Raw genomic sequence first — 19,328 nt, forward strand, 5'->3', positions numbered from 1 at the left:
ATAGAATTTCGGGAAATTTTGTCAGTTCATTTGATCACTTAGGATTTGGCTAGCCCGCCTTCTCGAATGTATCCGTTTTTGAAAAAGGAAGTACGAATATGGTGAAAATTCGCTCTGAAATTAACGGGGGTCATCTGATTAAAACTTTGAAAGATTACTTACTTCGAGGACTATAAATACACTGCAGAATGGTTTGTATTCGTTTTATTCTGTTGTTTTCGTTTCCGACCATCTTATTCTTTATTTAACAAAACGCAGGTAGTTTATAACTAATAACTTTCGAGGGCAATACGGGCTGAGCAATAGGCCATTTCCGCGCGTGTTGCTGTACGCTTCGTTATGAAAGCAAGGCTAAATGTAAAGTTTTTACTATTTTATTTTATTTTATTTTATTTTATTACCAGTTTTTATTTATATGGTGAACAAAACTAATTTTCACATGAAAAGCTTTGCGCTTAGCCTCGCTTTAATAATGAGGTTCACAATGACTCGAAAACGGCCTATTGTACTTTTAGTTACTTTTATAATGGTCCATTGTTTCTCCATTTCAGTTTCAGTGGATCGCCATTATTTATCGAAGGACGATGTCCAGGCACTTATGCTCCCTCCTTCAGCCAATCAAAAACCTACGCCACTGCTCCGATAATCTATCTTAAGGGCAGAAGTTTTACCATTTCTTGTTGGGTAAAACAAACAAATACTGCTAATTTCTTTTTTTATGGTGACCTCATGTCTTTTGTCCTCGGTCGTGTGAAACAGAAGATATTTTTCGAAAGACTCACCAATCACTTACCACTCCAGCTCGTTAGTCTTAACGACGTTTCTTTGAGCAGCTGGACACACTTGGTTGTCACATGGCATCACGTGACAGGGGCATTATCAATCTACGTGGACGGTAAAACTATAGGTCATACAACACATCCTACAAATGACGAAGTCCTATTAGAGCCTTCGGGGGAGCCATACCAGATTGGTGATTCATCCTCCGGATCAGTGATGGACGTTTATGTGTTTGGCACGGCATTGTCGCCGAAAGAAATCAATAGACTGAGAGGTTCGTTGTTCTCCTTTATAAGCATTGGTCAAAGAATACAGTTTAAGAGGCTGTCCGCGTAACTATTGTCCTTCCCCGAATTTCCCCGATATTTTCTGTGAAAGTTTAATACTATATTCTCTCAAGAAATATTACATGAATTTGAATTAATTCGATTTTTCATTGTTTGTTGGGTATTTTACAATTTTACCTCAAAACTACCAAATTTGTCGTTGGTGACACTAACAGGCTATAAATTAAATGTAGGGTGCTGCCAATAAGTTTTTCCTTGATCAAGCCAATTGTATATTTTGCATACAACATTTCCATTTATCAATAATGAATTTCTCAAAATACATCCTGCTAAACTCCGAAATGAACTACCTGTAGTTAAAGCCTATTTTCTCAGAACTGGGACCTGGCCTGACACCAATCTACTTCAAGAAAACTTTTCATTCAATTTCTATAATTATTACCTTTTATAAAGTTGAAGGCTAAGCAAAGCTTAAAGTCTTCACTTAACTATCTTTAAATTTGACTCTGACTTGGATGCTCACAGGTGAAAATTAGATCCTAGATGAACTAAAGGGAGTCATGATTCAAACACCCACAACCCTATGCGCTAGGCAAACCAAGAAGAGTGAAAACACTGGTTATTGTGGCAATACTTGGGTGGAAGGGAAGGCGGAGCTTGGAGAAGCGGTGTTTCTAGGGGAACCCAGTTAGATTGTATCATAGGTTTCACTAGAAGAGGGGTGCCCTTCTGTGAGAACAATAGGTCAGAAGGTACAATGGTACAATCTTGGAGAGATCCGGGCCTATTTCTAAAAGAGGCCATAGCACTAATAATGTGGGACGAAGTGCAGTCGAGGGTGCACTTCACTGCCACCAAAACATTTTGATTAACTCATCACACATTAATTGTTAAAAGCAACATTTGGTAAACTAATAAGGGTAATACACTAAATTACAAAGAGTAAATATATCAAACTAACTAACTCACAAAGTATTTCACATTATCCTTTTTTTAGTATAATTACTGAGGTGATGAGTGATGAAAATTGCGTCATATCCTGCTTTAATCACCTCGCGCGAGGTGATTATAGCAAATTTTTAAGACAGAATTTGAAAGAATGGAATCAGACAAGATGAAAAAAGGTCTATAAATTTTATGTTTTAGTGAGGAGACCAGATGGCAGTTCTGGCTTCAATCACTTTGCGGCATTTAAACTTTGACAGAATCCTTTATCACTTGATACAACAACAATGGTAACAAAATTATGCCTAAACATTTGTGAACACGTTATGGTCGTTATTAGCATGTTAAAATACAATTTTTTTTTCAAAGTTTCAAAATATTCCACCAGAGGGATTCAGAGCCACCACGCAGTAAGTGACACAGGCATACTCGAAAAAAAATCCGAGTGCTCCTATCAGCAGACCTTCCGATTACTAGTTCGGATGCTCTACCACTAAACTACAGGAGACTGGTGGGAGATAAAGCCATTAAACTAGGTTCATGGGACAAACATCCTGCATACTGCTAGGATTGGAATGCCATGTGTGGAATATGCGCGATGGAATAAATGTTTTGGAGTATTTTAAGCCTGGTGAATAAATGGGAATGATGTATTATTCAGTGAGTAACACAGGCATACTCCGATGCGAGAAAAAAAAACCAAGTATATTTGTATTAAAAAAAATTTGTTCACAGAACACCCAATTGGCTTGACAAGGAAATAAATGAAATAAATGTGATATTTGTTTATGGAATAAAATGATTAACTTTCAAAGAAACAATCAAGGAAATTAGTGGAGGGTCGAAGGCTTATCCGTTATTACGAGGACAGCCTCTTTAATGCCTTAGTAGCAAAGTGACAAAAGCTTGTTCTCTTTGTATTAAACGCCATTTTTAAAATTCTCTAAACTTATTTATAGCTCTGAGTTTAATCAGTTTAAATTCTTGTTTCTAATTATCTAAATGTACTCTCAATTTATCAGAACTTTTCAAGTCGTGCACTTGGGATGATCAACCATTACATCTGTGAAATTTTCTTCAAATACATTGTCATATTTAACATATCTCTCAGGTGTCCCTATGATCGTAAACAGCACCGCAGTAGTTACAGGAGCAGTCGTCGCCGTCAATTGGGAACCTCCCTTGGAAGGGGCTTGTCCAGTGGAGGGGTACAAGGTCTACTACAGAGAAGTTATTTCACACGTGGATAATGAGAGCAAATGGATCTCAGTTGCTGTCAACAGAAATGTAACCAGCCACACACTTCACCTCAAATGTTTGAAAGAGTATGAAGTAGCAGTAACGTCCGTATCTACTCAAGGAGAGAGTGATTTCAAGGATAGCGGTATCTGGAAATTTAAAACCAAAAGAGGTAGTAGATCTAGAGAAATCATAACATTTAAGTTCAGCGCTAAGTAAAAACAATTTTATAGATAAAAGTCCTTACCTTTTGAGTTATGCAATGTCGGTAAACAATCGCCTAACGTGTGGCGTTCAAGTCGTGCAAGAGGAATAAAACATGTAAACGCCCCATTTCAAGAATTTACCTGGCGTTGCACCTGCCCGGCATCGTAAGTAAACACCAGGGAAGCGTTCACCAAAGCAATTATTTCAAGCATCGAATTTTACTCTTCAGTTTGGACTCTTGTAGGTTTAAAGCAATTAAAATATTAAGTAAGACGTTTTATTACTGACTTTTAAAAAACAAACGTGAGCTGAGCTCACCGTCAATCATAACTCAGAGTGTCGAAAGCCGGGAATTCCAATGTTTTGAAGAGTGTTTATAGAGTTAGATTTCCTGTACAGCCGTCTAAAAACATTTTTGTCTCCTTTTATTCATTCATTCATTCATTCATTCATTCATTCATTCATTCATTCATTCATTCATTCATTCATTCATTCATTCATTCATTCATCCATTCATTCATTCAATTATTCATTCATTCATTCATTCATTCATTTATTTATTAATTAATTAGTTTATTTATTTATTATTTATTTATTTATTTATTTATTTTATTACGATATTTTTCCCTGTTTAAGGAATCCCCCTCGCCCCTTGAGTTCTTCACATTTCTAATGGTGCATCCCTAACGTCCTGCTAATTACACTGTATCACTCCCAAGGCCTGCAGAGATGACATCGTACAGAGTGGGTGTGATAATACAACTTGCACAACGGTGGGGCTATTCAAATGGCACACTATCCTCTCAATTACTGTCATAAAGAACGAGACAATTTAATACTTTCTAGCTGCCTTAGTCCATTCCTTCACTTCAAATCAACTGTCCACCCAGGCCTAGCCTCGCGAGGTTTTGCGAGTCACGTATTTCTAGTTTTATTTTTATTGATTGACTCTGGTTAATGAACCATTTCCTAAAGAAGATCCTGCATGCACAGAATGACGAGCTATAAAGAACAGTTGAGGGAGGGTGGCTGAAGAAGAAAGTAGATGATCTTGAAGTTTGTCAGTTCTGGGTGAAGAGATTCCAAAGAAGAGAAAAAAATAGGAAAAAAGGGAACAGAAGTGTCTTCAAATTGACAAATAAAAGAGCATTAATGCGTTTTGTTCTGTTATAAAGCACACAAGATGTCGCGAGATCGGATAGTTGCGCTTTGTTCAATCACTCCTCCTACCACTAATAAGCCATTGTATGTTAAATCATTTATTGTTTCAGGTATACCTTTACCTCCAGCAATAAAGAATAAGGAGACAGAATTACCAACCTGCTATGTGAACGTTTCTTGGAGTGCGCCTGTTGACAATGGATGTCCACTGACCAAGTACTCTGTTTACTATCGGGAGATACATTCAGACGAAACAGAAGGTGAAGTAAAAGTCGCTGACGTTTTGAAGACTCATTCTGTTCTCTTGCTAAAATGTGATACGCAGTACATAATCGAAGTTTCCGCCTGGAATGAGAAAGGACAGAGCGAGAGATCAAGAAAATGGATCACAAAAACAATGTCAGGTTAGTGTTTATTATCCAGTATTTGTTTCATAGTTTTATCATGAGAGAGGCTTAAGAAGAATTTCTATGCTAAAGCAGGAATGTCTTCCACCGTCAACTGAATACGTACCACTTGCAGTCGAAAAACTCAAATGCAAAGCAATTTACAATACTTTACTCAATCACCAGCACTTCCCTCCTCCAACTGTGGAGAGAAGACTCATTGAACGCGGGTTTTTTTTTTTTTTTTTTTTTTTCTTTCAAGAAAGACAAAAAATCTACTCACTTCCTTTCAGTGTCACAAATGAGGTAAAATTATCCATGTTTCAATATAAATTAGTTCATAATATCCTGTATACAAACAAAATTCTGTACAAGATGAGAAAGAAACAGCGACCCGATTGTCCTTATGCCATGATATTGATCAGACACCACTCCATTTATTTGTGGAATGTCCAATTGCTAAATCCTTTTGGAATAAATTTACAAAGTGGTTCAACGCTACATGTAGAGGAAACATTGCTTTAGAGCAAAAAGAAATTATATATGGGGTTTTAAAACTCACATCGTCCGGTTTAACCCTAAATCACCTGATCATAATTGGAAAATATTTTCTTTACATTAATGCAGTACAAGATGACAAAAGACCCCAGTTCACAGATTTTGTCACCCTCGTTAACGAAAAAATTGAATTCGAAAAATACATTGCGATTATGACCAATAAACTACTCTCTTTTAATAAAAAGTGGTCCAACTTTTTAAACAATTAATGTTTAGAGTCTAGCTGTGCAAAGGCATGTACTATTCATTTGTAAGCGATTGCAACTAAATTAAATTTATTAATTTGTAAGTAATTGTATTGTATCGTAGTGTTAGTATTGTTCTTAGTAGCGTAGGTATCGTTTCGTTTTGTTAGTAATATCGCATTGTAAGTAGTTTCGTATTTTTTTAGTACTGTATTGTAAATAGTATAAGTATCAACCTCAAAAAGTAGTATTTCTTAACAAGCGTGCATGTTGTAATTTGTTTGTGCACTCACTAAATTAATAAAAAAAAGTTTCGGCTGCTTAAATCCACGATGATGGTTTTCATATCGTAGCAAAGAAGGTTCCTCCTTGAAGTGATTTGCTCCTTTTTCTTCACAGACATTTCATTGTAAAACTTATTCAACACTCGTATTTCTAAAGCTAGTTTGTTGTGCCATATTTTTTTGTCTGTATAATCCTGACACCAATGATACACAGTTCAACATTTAAACTGAATGGTGAACCGGCCGTTCAGAAAATATATCTTTACTGAGAAACGTATCATGTGATACAGCATGTTAACAAATTGCCCATTCAGTATGTTGTACGTTGTGGAATTGAATACTAAAGTTGCTTTCTTCCGATCAACAACGTGAAACATGTTGAACGGCAGGAGAAAACATCAAGCAATTTCTCATGGATCCAGCAAGTCCAGATATCGAACCAAAAATGTAGAACATTGTTGCCTAGCGTGACTTCTGTTTTACCAGCAAATTCTTAATTACCTTCATTTGCAGGCCCAAGATCTGAGGCATCTCCAGGCACAAATGGGAAAATTCTTTCTCCATCGCAGCTAGCTGGTCTGATAGCGGGTCTTGTTGTGCTTTTTGTGATCACTTTAAGTGTGGTAGCATTCTGGATTCATAAAAAAGCAATGAAGAAGAAGCAACTCGCTCGTAACACAGGGGCCAGAAGGTATTTGATTTATCTTTTTAAAGGATTCCTTATTTTGACTTCAAGCGATAGATTAAACCAAGGATCTTTATTCATATTCATATTGTATCAAACACGAGAAAGCGTGTTTCATAAGATATCCAAACACTGAGAAGTAGGTTGGAAAAACGAGGCGTAGCCGAGTTTTTTTAAACGACTTCGAGGTGGTTGGATATCTGATGAAACACACTTTCTAGTGTTTGATATGGCTTCTCAAATGAAAAATATTTATTGGAGAAATTCAAGGCTAAAGTTAGCAAAATTTTATGGTAACTAGGAGCACATATCCAAAACACGGTCACAGTGCATGGTGATTTTCTTTGTTTTCTTTTGATGAATTATTAATGAGTTTGAGAAGTATGTATGTAACATATCGAAAAATGAAAATACTACTATTTTTCATCCTAGTAATGCTACGAATTGGAATTAAAGTTAAGATGTCACACAATTCCCCACTCCAGAAACTACAGGAGACAGGTTCGAGCGAGGAATTATGGGATCGTTTTGGTAGACGAAAGGAAATAATGCTGATAAATAAGTGCATTTCTGGGTAGACAGTTGCAAAGGAAATACTCTTAGGTGAAAACTATTTAACACGAGCTACGCTATGCATGTACCAAGAAAATGCCGAAAAAATGCACTTATTCACCGGCGCGATATCCATCCGTCTACCAAGCGATCCCACAATTACTTACTCGACTAGTTTGTCTCAAAGTTTCTGGAGTAGGAATAAAGGATCATGCGCAGTTTTTCCAGTGCCCTGTTCTCGGCGCATCATTTGATCATTGAGAGATATGCGATATTTGTTGTTGTTTTTGCAGATCAAAGTCGACCATTATACCTCTTCCACGATGGGAGGTTTTACCACGACAGGTTGATTTCGAGGAGGAGATTGGCCGTGGTGCATTTGCCAAAGTATTAAGAGGCATATTTAGAGAGTCACCTGGAATCGAGGTGTTTTACAAGTGCAGATCTAAGACTGTCGACTTCAAACAAGGCCGGACAGTAGCTGCTAAAGTGTTAGAAGGTAATAAATGGTTCCATAGTACATCAACCTTTGCACCAGATGATGATATTGAAGATCGGATGACTTATACTACCTAGGATAATGGCCGAATATTTTTCTTCTCTTTGTTTAGTTTTGTTGTCATCTTTAGCAGTAACGATTGTTTCACTTTCAAATTTTGATGCGCAAAATTTAAAAAATAGTCTTGGTCAATAAATTATATACGATTAGATACTACGAGCAGTAACGATTGAAGTATTTTAATTTCCTTTTGCTTTTCATTTTCAATTACTCTGATGAAATTATACCGCGCAGATGATCAGAACTCATGCTCGAAAAAGCCTTTTTCGAACATTTTATAAAGCATATTTTAAAAGTTCTTTATATTCACTTTATTATATTTTCAGACTCGACAGATAAAGAAGCCAGGGACCAGCTTCTGGAGGAGATTGAGCTCATGAAATCGATCGGCTCACATCGTAATGTTGTTAGCATGTTGGGCTTTTGGGTTAGTTCAGAACCCATCTTTCTCCTCTTGGAATATCTTCCTCATGGAGATCTACTAAATTGGCTAAGGAGAAAGAGGAATCAGGTGCAGTAACTTTCTACAACATACTGGAGTAAAAGTGTCGTCCCTGAAGAGGACTTCCGCGAAAATTTCAAGGGGATGCCCGTCCAAGTTCCACTCGGGCTGCATTGAGTTATCAGCTCTGTATTCAGTCTGAGCGGGCTTTCTGTAAATAACCGAACCGGAAAAAAATGTGACAGGATACGACATTTCTAATCGAAATATCAGCTAAGCATAAAAAGTAGTTTCTAAGCTGGAATTGTTAGAATTGTTCCCCTCCTGGGTAAAAATATGTTCAAGCCACGCCCATAGAACACTAACGTAGTCCGGCACCCTCACTGGGCCTTCTTAAAGCCGAAAACTCTTCGAAGTAAATACCCTACTTGACTTCTTATATTTCACTAGAGTTGAACGTCTTCGAATCAGACACCTCTGACACAGTCATCTATATTATGATTGTGGAGATGATTGTATTGGGGGAAAGTTAAAAACGTTTCTATGAATTAAGGTCTTTCTGGGACCATAGACGTCTGTTCAAGAGTTACTATAAATTTTGGCCTCGTGGAGATCAAAGATCAAAAGCCTTTCAGTGATAAGGAGGTTTCTGCAAGAACAGGTTTGGCAAAATTAACTTGTCTTGAATATCTGTTTTAGTGCTGGTCTGGAAAAAAACAAAATGTTGGGTAGCGAAACAGTACAGGAACCTTTTCATACACAGCCAATTAATGGAGACATATTCCTTTGTACAATTAGGCCGCCATCTTAAATTAGGAAGTCAGCAACGGGGTGGGGATGAAGTAGAACAAATAAAGCTGGTACATATGGTGAGCTCGAACCAGCTCCAAACACGACCCGCCACTCTATTGTGGTTCAGTTTCTAGTGGAAGGTGGTTAACTTGTACATAAAAATTAAGCTTCAACTCGTTCGCCGGTACTGAACGCTTCGATAATGCACTGGATCCACTCCTTCTATGCTTTTCCAGGAAATCAGCATTAAAAACTGCGTCGATTTATCTTTTTTAAAAACCTGATCACTGATGCTTTCCCGGGCGTTCTCTTACTTCCGTTTGTGTTTTTCTTTTGAATTTCTTCCATTAGAAAAGCAATCGAAAGTTTTATGACAACGAAGGATTTACAGAGGTGCGATTGTCTGAGGAAACCCCGCAAGTCAAGGAAGTAGCGAACAGTGAGGAAGAAAGCGCCGAAAACAGGAAAACTGACGACGAAGAGGAATGTTTAGATAAAACTGAAGTGCAAATTTTCATTGGGGCAAGTGATGACTCCAAAGTGCGTTTCGATGAAGACAAAACCGAAAGCAAGGATTCAGCAGACAGCTGCGGAAAGGTTAACGTTGATCAGGTTGCAAAAAAGGAGGCTGAAGAACTGGCGTGTTCTTCTCAGTCCACATGTGAAAATGTTACTCCAGAAACTGCAAACAACGGAAACGAAAGCGATGGAGATGAGCCACATGAGGACGAGTTCTCGCCGAAAGATCTTCTTCGTTTTGCCTGGCAAATATCGCAAGGAATGGTAAGTGGTCTTCATTTTTTGTGTGTCACTTGAACACTAGACATTATTATGCATATGTTAACAGACTTCCCCTCAAAACATTTTACTAAAAACTCGTTATTGAATTAATGTGCAGAATCTTCAAATGTTGCAGACAAACAATCAGTTCCTTTTGTTAACGTATTATATTAAAAGTTACATGGAACAATGCAACTTCAAGTTCTTAAGCACTCTCAATAAAAAGTATTCAATGTTATTGATTGATTGACTGATTGATTGATTGATTGATTGATTGATTGATTGATTGATTGATTGAATGATTGAATAAATGACTGATTAGTTGATTGATTGATTGATTGATTGATTGATTGATTGATTGATTGATTGATTGATTGATTGATTGATTGACTGATTGATTAGTTGTTTGAAAGGAAACAATGCATTGTTATAGAGAACAATCTCTCTGATGAATTCAACTTGTCTCGTGGAATACCTCAGGGAAGCTGTCTGGGCCCAGTCCTTTTTCTTCTCTATGGATCTAAGTTGTTTGAAGTCACAAGAAAACACTTTCCATCTGCACATGCCTTTGCAGACGATACCCAGATTTATTTTTCTTTTAAACCGGAATGACAGCTGGCTCAGGATAATGCAGTTAGTACGATTGAAAAGTGTGTCGCTGATATTCGTGCCTGGATGGTCTCTTATCGTCTTATGATAAATGACTCTAAAACTGAATTTCTGATTATCGGCTCTCGTGGTCAGCTGTCCAAAATAAACATCAATTCTATAATGGTTGGGGACTCCATCATTGAACCTGTAAAGAGTACTAGAAATCTGGGATCTTGGTTTGATGAGCACATGGCGATGGACATTCACATTGGACACATTTGTAACAAAGCCTTTAAGGGTCTTTACAACATTAGACAAATAAGAAAATTTCTTTCCACTGAGGCCACCAAAATATTAATTCATGCTTTTGTGACATCTCACTTGGATTATTACAACTCTCTCCTTTCTGGACTTCCAAAATATCAACTGGATCGGCTCCAAAAAGTCCTCAATGCTGCAGCTAGAGTCGTCTGTCTTGTACCCAAATTTAGTCACATTTCACCTTATCTAAAAGATCTTCACTGGTTACCCGTAGAGTTTCGGATCGAATTCAAAATATTACTACTTGTTTTCAAAGCGTTAAATGGTATCGCTCCACGTTATATCTGTGATCTCATCAGGGAAAAGGCATCAATCAGAAGCTCTTTGAGATCTAATGACCTCACTTTGTTAGAGGTGCCTCGAACCAAATGTAAGACTTTTGGTGATCGAGCATTCGCTTTTGCTGGTCCATCCAAGTGGAATAAGCTTCCTCTGGCAATTAGGACTGCCAAGAACTTAAACACTTTCAAGAAACACTTGAAGACATTTTTGTTTAAAAAAGCATATGACATCTGATTAATCTCTACTTTGTTTATTTTATTTCTTACTTTTTGTTTGATTGATTATTCTTAAATTTTATATTTTATTGATTTTGACAAATTTTTTTTCGTTTTTATATTGTAAGCGCTTTTGAATGTTATATAAAAAGCGCTATATAAATTGATTATTATTATTATTATTGGTTAGTTAATTGATTTTTTATTTTTTTGCCTTCACAGAGCTTTTTGTCAAGTAAGGGATTTATTCACCGGGATTTAGCGGCACGGAATATTCTCCTTGGTGAGGGCAAAGTGGTCAAAGTTTCCGACTTTGGACTGATGCGCCACATCGATGGAGAAATTTACAAGCTCAACAAAGCGAAGAAAATCCCCGTGAAATGGATGGCACCCGAGGCACTTTTTAACAGCGAATACACCACGAAAAGTGATGTGTAAGTGTTGTGACATGTACACTTTAGTGCTAATTATCCGAGAACTAAAATTTATATCACCTATATATCGCCTCTCTCAGTCAATCTCAGGCGACCTCAGATCTTAGCCTAAGAAATTTCATTTACTCACAGAAGTACTCTAGTATCAATACATCAACTGCAGACATAGTATAGTATTCCACCGCTTAAACAATTGATTTATCAATGAAAAATTCCGAAACGACATATAATTGTTCGTAGCATGCAATCATTTTATTATTTTCTTTTTACATCCGGAAAAAGAAATTGACTTCATCGGTAGCAACTGATTGCAGGCCATAATGACTGTGTTGTTTTTAATGTCAGTGTTGAAAGATTTGATAATCATAGTTGTACCGAACAAACTAGAAATATTCTGTGCAAGAAAGATGATCGTCAACCATACGAGATGGCAATGTTAATGTCCCGAGTCCAGCAAGGAAAATCAGAAATAAACACGGAGGTGAATAATAACTTCACAAACTCTGATTGCTAAAATAAATAAAGCGAATGACATGAGGTCTTGGGTTATTTGAACATCACACTGACAGATATTTATGCTTAATTTTTCAGGTGGTCTTTCGGGGTTTTGCTGTGGGAAATTGGCACAATGGGTAAGAAATGACTGTCTCCACAGAATAAGTTCTAACTCCACGACTCACTTGCTTCTTGACTAAATGACTGACTGACTGACTGACTGACTGACCGGCTCACCCAGTGACTTACTGACTAACTGACTGACGGACTCGCTGGTGGACTAAATGACTTGTGTCTACAGAATAAGTTCTAACTTCAGGACTCACTTACAGCTGACTAACTGACCCACTGACTGACTGACTGACTGACTCACTTACTGACTGACTGACTGACTGACTGACTGACTGACTGACTGACTGACGGACTCGCTGGTGGACTAAATGACTTGTGTCTACAGAATAAGTTCTAACTTCAGGACTCACTTACAGCTGACTAACTGACCCACTGACTGACTGACTGACTGACTGACTCACTTACTGACTGACTGACTGACTGACTGACTGACTGACTGACTGACTGACTGACTAACTGAGCGACTAATCGAGTGACTTACTGATTGCCCTAATATAGTCAGCCAGTCAATCGTCACATTACCTTCAACCCACTTGATAATATCAAGTGAGTTTATAGGGTAGTGTGACCCCCGTAAAGATATTCGAGAGCTCATTCAATCTGACGAAGAACTAACGGTTGAAATTTTGGCTCACGAACTCGTTACGATGGCGAACTACCTGATCATATCAGTTGTTTGTTTACGTAGGAGGACTGGAGGAAGCTTAGTAAATTATTTCTCCAATGCTCATGGTCGAGCAGCAACAAGCTACTGTAGCAACAACTTATGTAATCAGACTTTCATCCTCCACGCATCGAACGGGGATTTCGCTGTTTCCCGACCGTCCCAGATTTTGCCGAGGTATCAGGAAATTTGAGGTATTCATCGATGACAGATGTCGGGGGGAGGTGGAAACTGGAGCGAAGCAATTCAGAGGATTGGTAACGAGCTAAAACTATCGCTGACGTCTCTGACAGTACAAATTTGAGTTTTCGTATCAGTAGGGAATTATTACAGACCATCGCAGAAATCTGGGACGCCTTGTGAAAGTAGAAACACTCCCGATTTTGCCGATGTGTTTGCGACCTTCCCAGACGATCGGGGATATCTACGATTTCCAGTTTTCATTAGTCGGGAGAGTCCAGGACGGTAAGAAACAGTGAAATCCCCGATCGTCTGGGATTTTCCTGACATATCAAAACTAGGCTTAAGACATTTTTGGCTCAAAATCATTAGCACTAAAGTAATTTTTAGCTAAGATAAATTCAAACAAATGAAAACAATGTTCTATCCGTCCTCCCCCTCCTCCAGAACTTACGTTATAGTCCCAAGTAAAGCATATCATTGAAACATTTAATCTTTTATTTACAGGGGGAAATCCGTACCCTGGAGTAAACAACAAAGAGTTGTACAATCTTCTTAAGACTGGTTATCGTATGGAGAGACCAGACTCGTGCTCCGCTGAAGTGTAAGTTGTTGTTGTTGTTGTTGTTGTTTTTTTTTTTAACCAGGTTCTTCACAATTGTAGTGTTCGTTGAGGGTCTAGTAATTGTTAATCCAAAAGGGCTTCGAAATGCCCCGTTGTAAAAGTGATCCATGATTCTGTCTCCATAATAGAATTGTAGCATCATTGTCTTTGGTGTCAGTAAGCGTCGCTTTTTGGGCGTTTTGCTCCGAAAGTTTCTAGAGATTTTATTCCTGCTTGGCTGGCGGCCATTTAGACTCGCCCATCCAGCTAGCTTGGATCCGTCCTTCCAGGCAGTCCCAAGAAATATCCGAATGCCTGAACCCCATCTTTTCACAAGCGTTGTATAGCTAGTGAAGGAGATGGGACTAAGAAAGTTTGGTGAGCTCGCCTGTTCGCACCAAAGACAAAAGGCATCAGCCATTAAAAACAAGAACACTGGAGCTTAAGCACATCTCCGTCAAGGCCAAGTCTTCATCGGCTAGTCCAGTCTTTTCTGACATCCTTAACATCAATAAAAATTTGGGTTGGAAATAGATTTTCCCATTGTACCACAATCCAAACACTTCGAACTAACCTGAGATCAGGCGTCGCGTTGTCTGCAGAGAAAAATCTTTGATTCCTGAGAATGAAGAATCTTATTTAAACATAAACTCGTTATTAAACATGGCGTAATATTGCACCTTTTTTAGATTTCAGTTGGTGTTGGAGTGTTGGAATGAGAATCCCAGTGAGCGACCAACATTTGATGAGGTGACGAAATTATTGGAGGAGATGCTGATGAAGGACACTCCTTATTTTCAGCCAGGATTGCTGGATGAATCGAAGGCATATTACAATATGCCGCCAGAGGAGGATGCTGACGAGGACCAGACTGGCTGTTAAGGTGTTTTGTTCTTGTTTTTCGGAAATATACTTAGAAAGTCGTGAAAAGATTCAGTTCATTTAGTTACTTTCAGCGTTTAGGCTGCAATGTAAAAGATGCAAAATAACCACTTTGAAAACAATCATTTATTCTTTTTCGCATAATATTCTAATGAATTAAATAAGGCATAACAACTTGAACAGATTAGGGTCACATTGTCACGGCAAGACGTTTCCCAATCGTTTGGTAAAAAGAATCAGATTAAAGCATAAAAACAGAGAACAGCTGTATTGTTTAGAATTGTGTAACACAAGAAAAATTATTAACGAGAGGTACAAAAAGTTTACATAGTTTTGTTAATCAATAGCGCCGAGAGCGTACAATCCGTAGCAGCTAGCTAGAACGCATAATATATCCGGATTTTACATTTTAATGCCTTTGATTTTATCGTATAAGGTGTTTGTAATCAAGGCATGTTGTAGTGATAAAAAAGAAAAACTTATTGTTATTTAACTTATTACTAACAGCAGACGGAAAAAGTGATCTTCGTTTCTAACAAAAACCCAGTTAAGACCCTATAAGCTGATAAGACGCAACTGAACATTTTCAAATAGAGAAGGTTTAAGGCCTTGGTTCAGTTTGAAAAGGGTCGATCCTCTGCTGAAGTTACTTATATTACTCAGATAAAGCAAAGATTAGCGAATTAAATAAAAGTCAAATAAATCAAATGAAGTTGACTTGTAAATGTCTGCTACAGGTTACTTTTATCCAGTCCATCCCTCGTAAGGCACTGGCCAAACGGTTCAGTTAATGCAACTGGACTGAAGTTATTCTTCCTATTGTTTTTACTGGTAAGAGCATGCGCCCAAGACTTCACTGAAATTGCTTTTATGTAACCTGTCTTCTTGCTAGTCTGTTTGGCATTCCCAAACTTGCGTTAAATTGCGACTCCGTTTTGTCAGGGCCCAACGCATTGCACCCACGGCCTAACCTACTCTTTTTTTGTGAGCTTAGAACACAATCAGTGCGTCCTTTTGACGGCATTCTCGTATCAAGACCTTTGGTCTGGGGAATTTTTAGCATGTTTGAAGTAAATGTGCTTGTGAATCCCTGAACGCTTCCTACTTGAGGTCTCAAATCAAAATGAACCTTGATGTACCAATTTAATTTCCCTATAATTTAAAGCTCGGTCTTGAGGGGGTCTTGTTTTAGACCGGGTGTCCTCAGGGTACGTGGGTGGTGAGGTATAATTACCAAAGTTTCCTTTATAAGTATGAGGAACTTGACTTGAGGAAACTTGCTTTCATTTTGATGAAAACTCGTGGGAAGGTTGATGCAAGGTTTCACCGTTTTGCCAGCCCCTCATTAAATACAAAATTCAACAAAAGTTGGTCTCATTATCGTTGTTTGAGTAAGCGAATGAGTTTATTTAATGACTTAAAAGACCAAGGTCTTGCGCTCGTTTTAATGAAAACGAAATTACATTTATCTTCAAGGTCCTTGAAGCTTTTAAGTTTTCAAATTCGCATTAGCGCGACAACCCACCCCAAGTAATCCCGCTGAAGCTGAACTAACAACGATCCAGAGTTTTTCGGATACTGAGATGTAAGAGGCGTAGGTACATCTCATATAGCAAAGATGTCTACGGTCCTTTAGAAAAACAAGATAAAAATATATGCACTAAAGTTATGGGCTTAGAGGGTCACCTGCTGTATAACATGCTGCCGGAGGTTAAGAACACCAGATACCAGCTTAGAAGAAAGTTAGCTGTGAAACCTAAAGTAAACACGAAGCGTTTTATGAGTTATTTGGTAAACTGCCTAATTTTTAAATACGAGTTTCATTAGAATTATTGTTATTTCATGTGCTGTAGCTTTCTCTTTACACTCACAATTTTTGTAACATAGGATTTGATTATGTGTGTTTATCTTATTATTATTATTTTTATTATTATTATTATTATTATTATTATTATTATTATTGTTATTATTATTACTATTGTTGTTGTTGTTGTTGTTGTTATTGTTGCTATTATTATTATTATTATTATTATTATTATTGTTATTATTATTTGGAAAGTGCGTCATGAAGGTTACCAAGGAGTATGTCCTCGACGCTAGTGGATCACTACAGGTGTGCAATCAGCGAGACTGTTTATAACAGGACGAAGCGAGCTCAAATCCGCCGAAGGCACAAAACAAGGGGATCAGCCTTCAACCCTTGATTACTCGCTTGGGTATTTCCAGTGACGCGAAACGATGCTGGTATGCCGATGACGCAAGTGGTTCCGAATCTTTGGAAGCTATAAAGCAATGGTGGGACGAACTGACTGAAGCCGGGCCTAATCTGGGATACTACCCAAACGCTAAGAAATGTTGGCTTTTTACCAAACCTGAAAAGGTGGAGCATACTCGAGTAATTTTCGAAGGAACTGCGATTAACATGTCTACGCGGGGTCAAAAGCATCTGGGGGCAGCCCTAGGCTCTAGAGAATATCTGGAAGAATACGTCGGTAGCAAAGTGGAGGACTGGATAAGCCAGGTGGTTAAGTTGGCAGAATTTGCCATGTCACAAACACAAGCCTGCTACGCAGCCTTCACATTTGGCTTGCGGCACCGATGGACATATTTTCTTAGAACACTCCCAGATATAGAAGATCTACTAGAACCTCTAGAACGCGCCATTGATAACGGACCATCATTGCACAACGCCGAGCGAGAGGGACCTCTTGGCACTGCCAGTTCCAGACTGCATGGGTGGGCTTGGAATTATAAATCCAAGCCAGGACGCAGATCTACAGTACCAAGCGTCAATGAAGACCACGGCGCCACTAGTCAAGAAAATTGTTTCACAAGCCCATGAAACACCAGATGATGCCATTGTTAGTTCACTACAGCAGAGTGTGCGAAGAGAGAAAAACGAAATGTTTCGAACAAGACTGAATGACATCAAGAACTCTCTTACTCCCAAGACACAACGCGCTGTTGAACTCGTTTCTGAAAAAGGTGCATCTAACTGGCTGACAGTTATACCGATCGATGAAATGGGCTTCAGTATGAACAATTAAGGGCGAGTTTCGAGACGCTCTAAAGCTCAGATATGACTGGGAAATTGCCGACAAGCCATCTATTTGCGTGTATGGCGATGTCTTTAATGTTGATCATGCCATGGTCTGCAGGCGTGGCGGCTTCATAATACAGCGCCACATTGAGCTAAGAGATCGTGAGGCAGACATGCTCAGCATCCGCTTCCAAGCGGAGATAACAGAGCTCCCGACGCTCGCCTAGACATCCATGCCAGAGGTTTTTGGGAAAGACAAAGGTCAGCGTTCTTTAATGTACGGGTATGTTACCCCAACGCTGATTCTTATAGAGACCTGGACCTCAAGTACCTCAAGTACCTCAAGTACCTCAAGTTTCACAAGCAGCACGAGAACGACAAGAAGAGATTGTATACGCAAAGAGTGATGGACGTGGAACAGGGAACATTTACACCATTAGTCTTTACAACAACAGGCGGCATGGGAGAGGAGTGCAAGAGATACCATGACAGGCTGGCAGAGCTAGTCGCAGCGAAGAAAGGAGAGAACTATACCACCACTGTCTCTTGGATACGTTCTAAAGTATCCTTTGCCATCCTTAGGTCGGCTTTGCTCTGTCTTAGTGGGTCAAGAACAGTTAGAAGAGCAATTAGAAGCAATGTTCGAGAAGCGGACTTTGAATTAGATAGATGCCTCGCCAAAATCGAGGTCCTATGATTTTTATACATACTTTTTCTTGTTTCTTTTTATATGATATAGTTTGATGAGTTTTTTTTGAAGGTAAAAATCAATCAGCGAATAATATTGTTGTAACTTGTAATTTTTTTTCCCTTTTCTTCCAAAAAAAAATTGTGCTTAAAAATAGTCTTTATTTTTTAATCGAAAAGAATTGTAAATACGTTTTAATAGCTCTTTGCTCTACTTTTAACCTGTAAATAACATTTTACTTGGAATATTTTAATAAAGAGATTTTTAAAAAAAATTATTATTATTATTATTATTATTATTATTATTATTATTATTATTATTATTATTATTATTATTATTATTATTATTAAGGTTTTCAAGCTGATTCTATTAGCATCAGTGTAGTAACAGAAAACCGTTCATTATCTTTCGATCGGATTTCAGGCACTGAATACACACTTTTTCCTGACACACGGCCGTGCGTGCATAAAATAACGTGTGCACTGCAACTTGCAGATAAACTTGGATTTCCGTTGCTAAGTTTTAGTTTGTAGAAACTAATTCAAAGAAGCAAATTTTCGTTTACAATTTCAGATGAAACGTTCTCGTTCAGACCATACCATTGTGGCGTGTTTGTAAACAGCTGATAAGAACCTTTGTTTTTCGGTGCAGCCCATTGAGAGATTTTGTAATCAATCACAAATAAAACCTGTTTCCTGCGTACCACTTTTCGATACTTTGCTGTCGCTATGTTATAACGAAAGAATTGGTTCATGCTTTGACCTGCGCGTATATCGAGTTATGGATGCACTTGGGAAGTTTGGAGAGCACTAAAGAAGCTAGAGTTGCTCTCGGCTACGCCTCGAGCAACTCTTACGCTTCTCTCGTGCTTTCTTAACTTCCCGCGTGCATCCATAACTCGATATACGCAAGCCAAGCATGAACCAATTCTTAAATAACGCGGACACATTTATGATTT

The 19,328-nt window shown here is 38.2% G+C and overlaps 1 protein-coding gene and 1 pseudogene across 4 annotated transcripts in view; both read left to right on the forward strand.

Moving 5' to 3' along the window:
• Nucleotides 1-15,753, forward strand: part of LOC146462309 (uncharacterized) — a 44,512-nt gene extending 28,759 nt beyond the window's left edge. Inside the window, exons 10-20 of one of the 4 annotated variants that reach the window (XM_085085765.1) lie at nucleotides 552-1,054; nucleotides 3,124-3,423; nucleotides 4,730-5,023; nucleotides 6,546-6,723; nucleotides 7,563-7,768; nucleotides 8,155-8,339; nucleotides 9,414-9,845; nucleotides 11,474-11,685; nucleotides 12,277-12,317; nucleotides 13,664-13,760; nucleotides 14,450-15,752. In XM_085085765.1, coding sequence (XP_084941891.1) covers nucleotides 552-1,054; nucleotides 3,124-3,423; nucleotides 4,730-5,023; nucleotides 6,546-6,723; nucleotides 7,563-7,768; nucleotides 8,155-8,339; nucleotides 9,414-9,845; nucleotides 11,474-11,685; nucleotides 12,277-12,317; nucleotides 13,664-13,760; nucleotides 14,450-14,642 — 2,641 coding nt within the window. In that variant the 3' untranslated portion in view covers nucleotides 14,643-15,752. Of the gene's footprint in view, nucleotides 1-551; nucleotides 1,055-3,123; nucleotides 3,424-4,729; nucleotides 5,024-6,545; nucleotides 6,724-7,562; nucleotides 7,769-8,154; nucleotides 8,340-9,413; nucleotides 9,846-11,473; nucleotides 11,686-12,276; nucleotides 12,318-13,663; nucleotides 13,761-14,449 lie in introns of all 4 variants that reach the window. The other 3 variants (XM_085085767.1, XM_085085766.1, XM_085085768.1) reach the window with 3 other exon arrangements.
• Nucleotides 15,754-16,310: 557 nt separating this feature from the next.
• Nucleotides 16,311-18,473, forward strand: LOC146462310 (uncharacterized; annotated as a pseudogene).
• Nucleotides 18,474-19,328: the final 855 nt, after the last annotated feature.

The sequence above is a fragment of the Pavona decussata genome, unplaced genomic scaffold (assembly GCF_977016875.1).
Source record: "Pavona decussata unplaced genomic scaffold, jaPavDecu1.1 SCAFFOLD_190, whole genome shotgun sequence".
Lineage (NCBI taxonomy): Eukaryota > Metazoa > Cnidaria > Anthozoa > Scleractinia > Agariciidae > Pavona > Pavona decussata.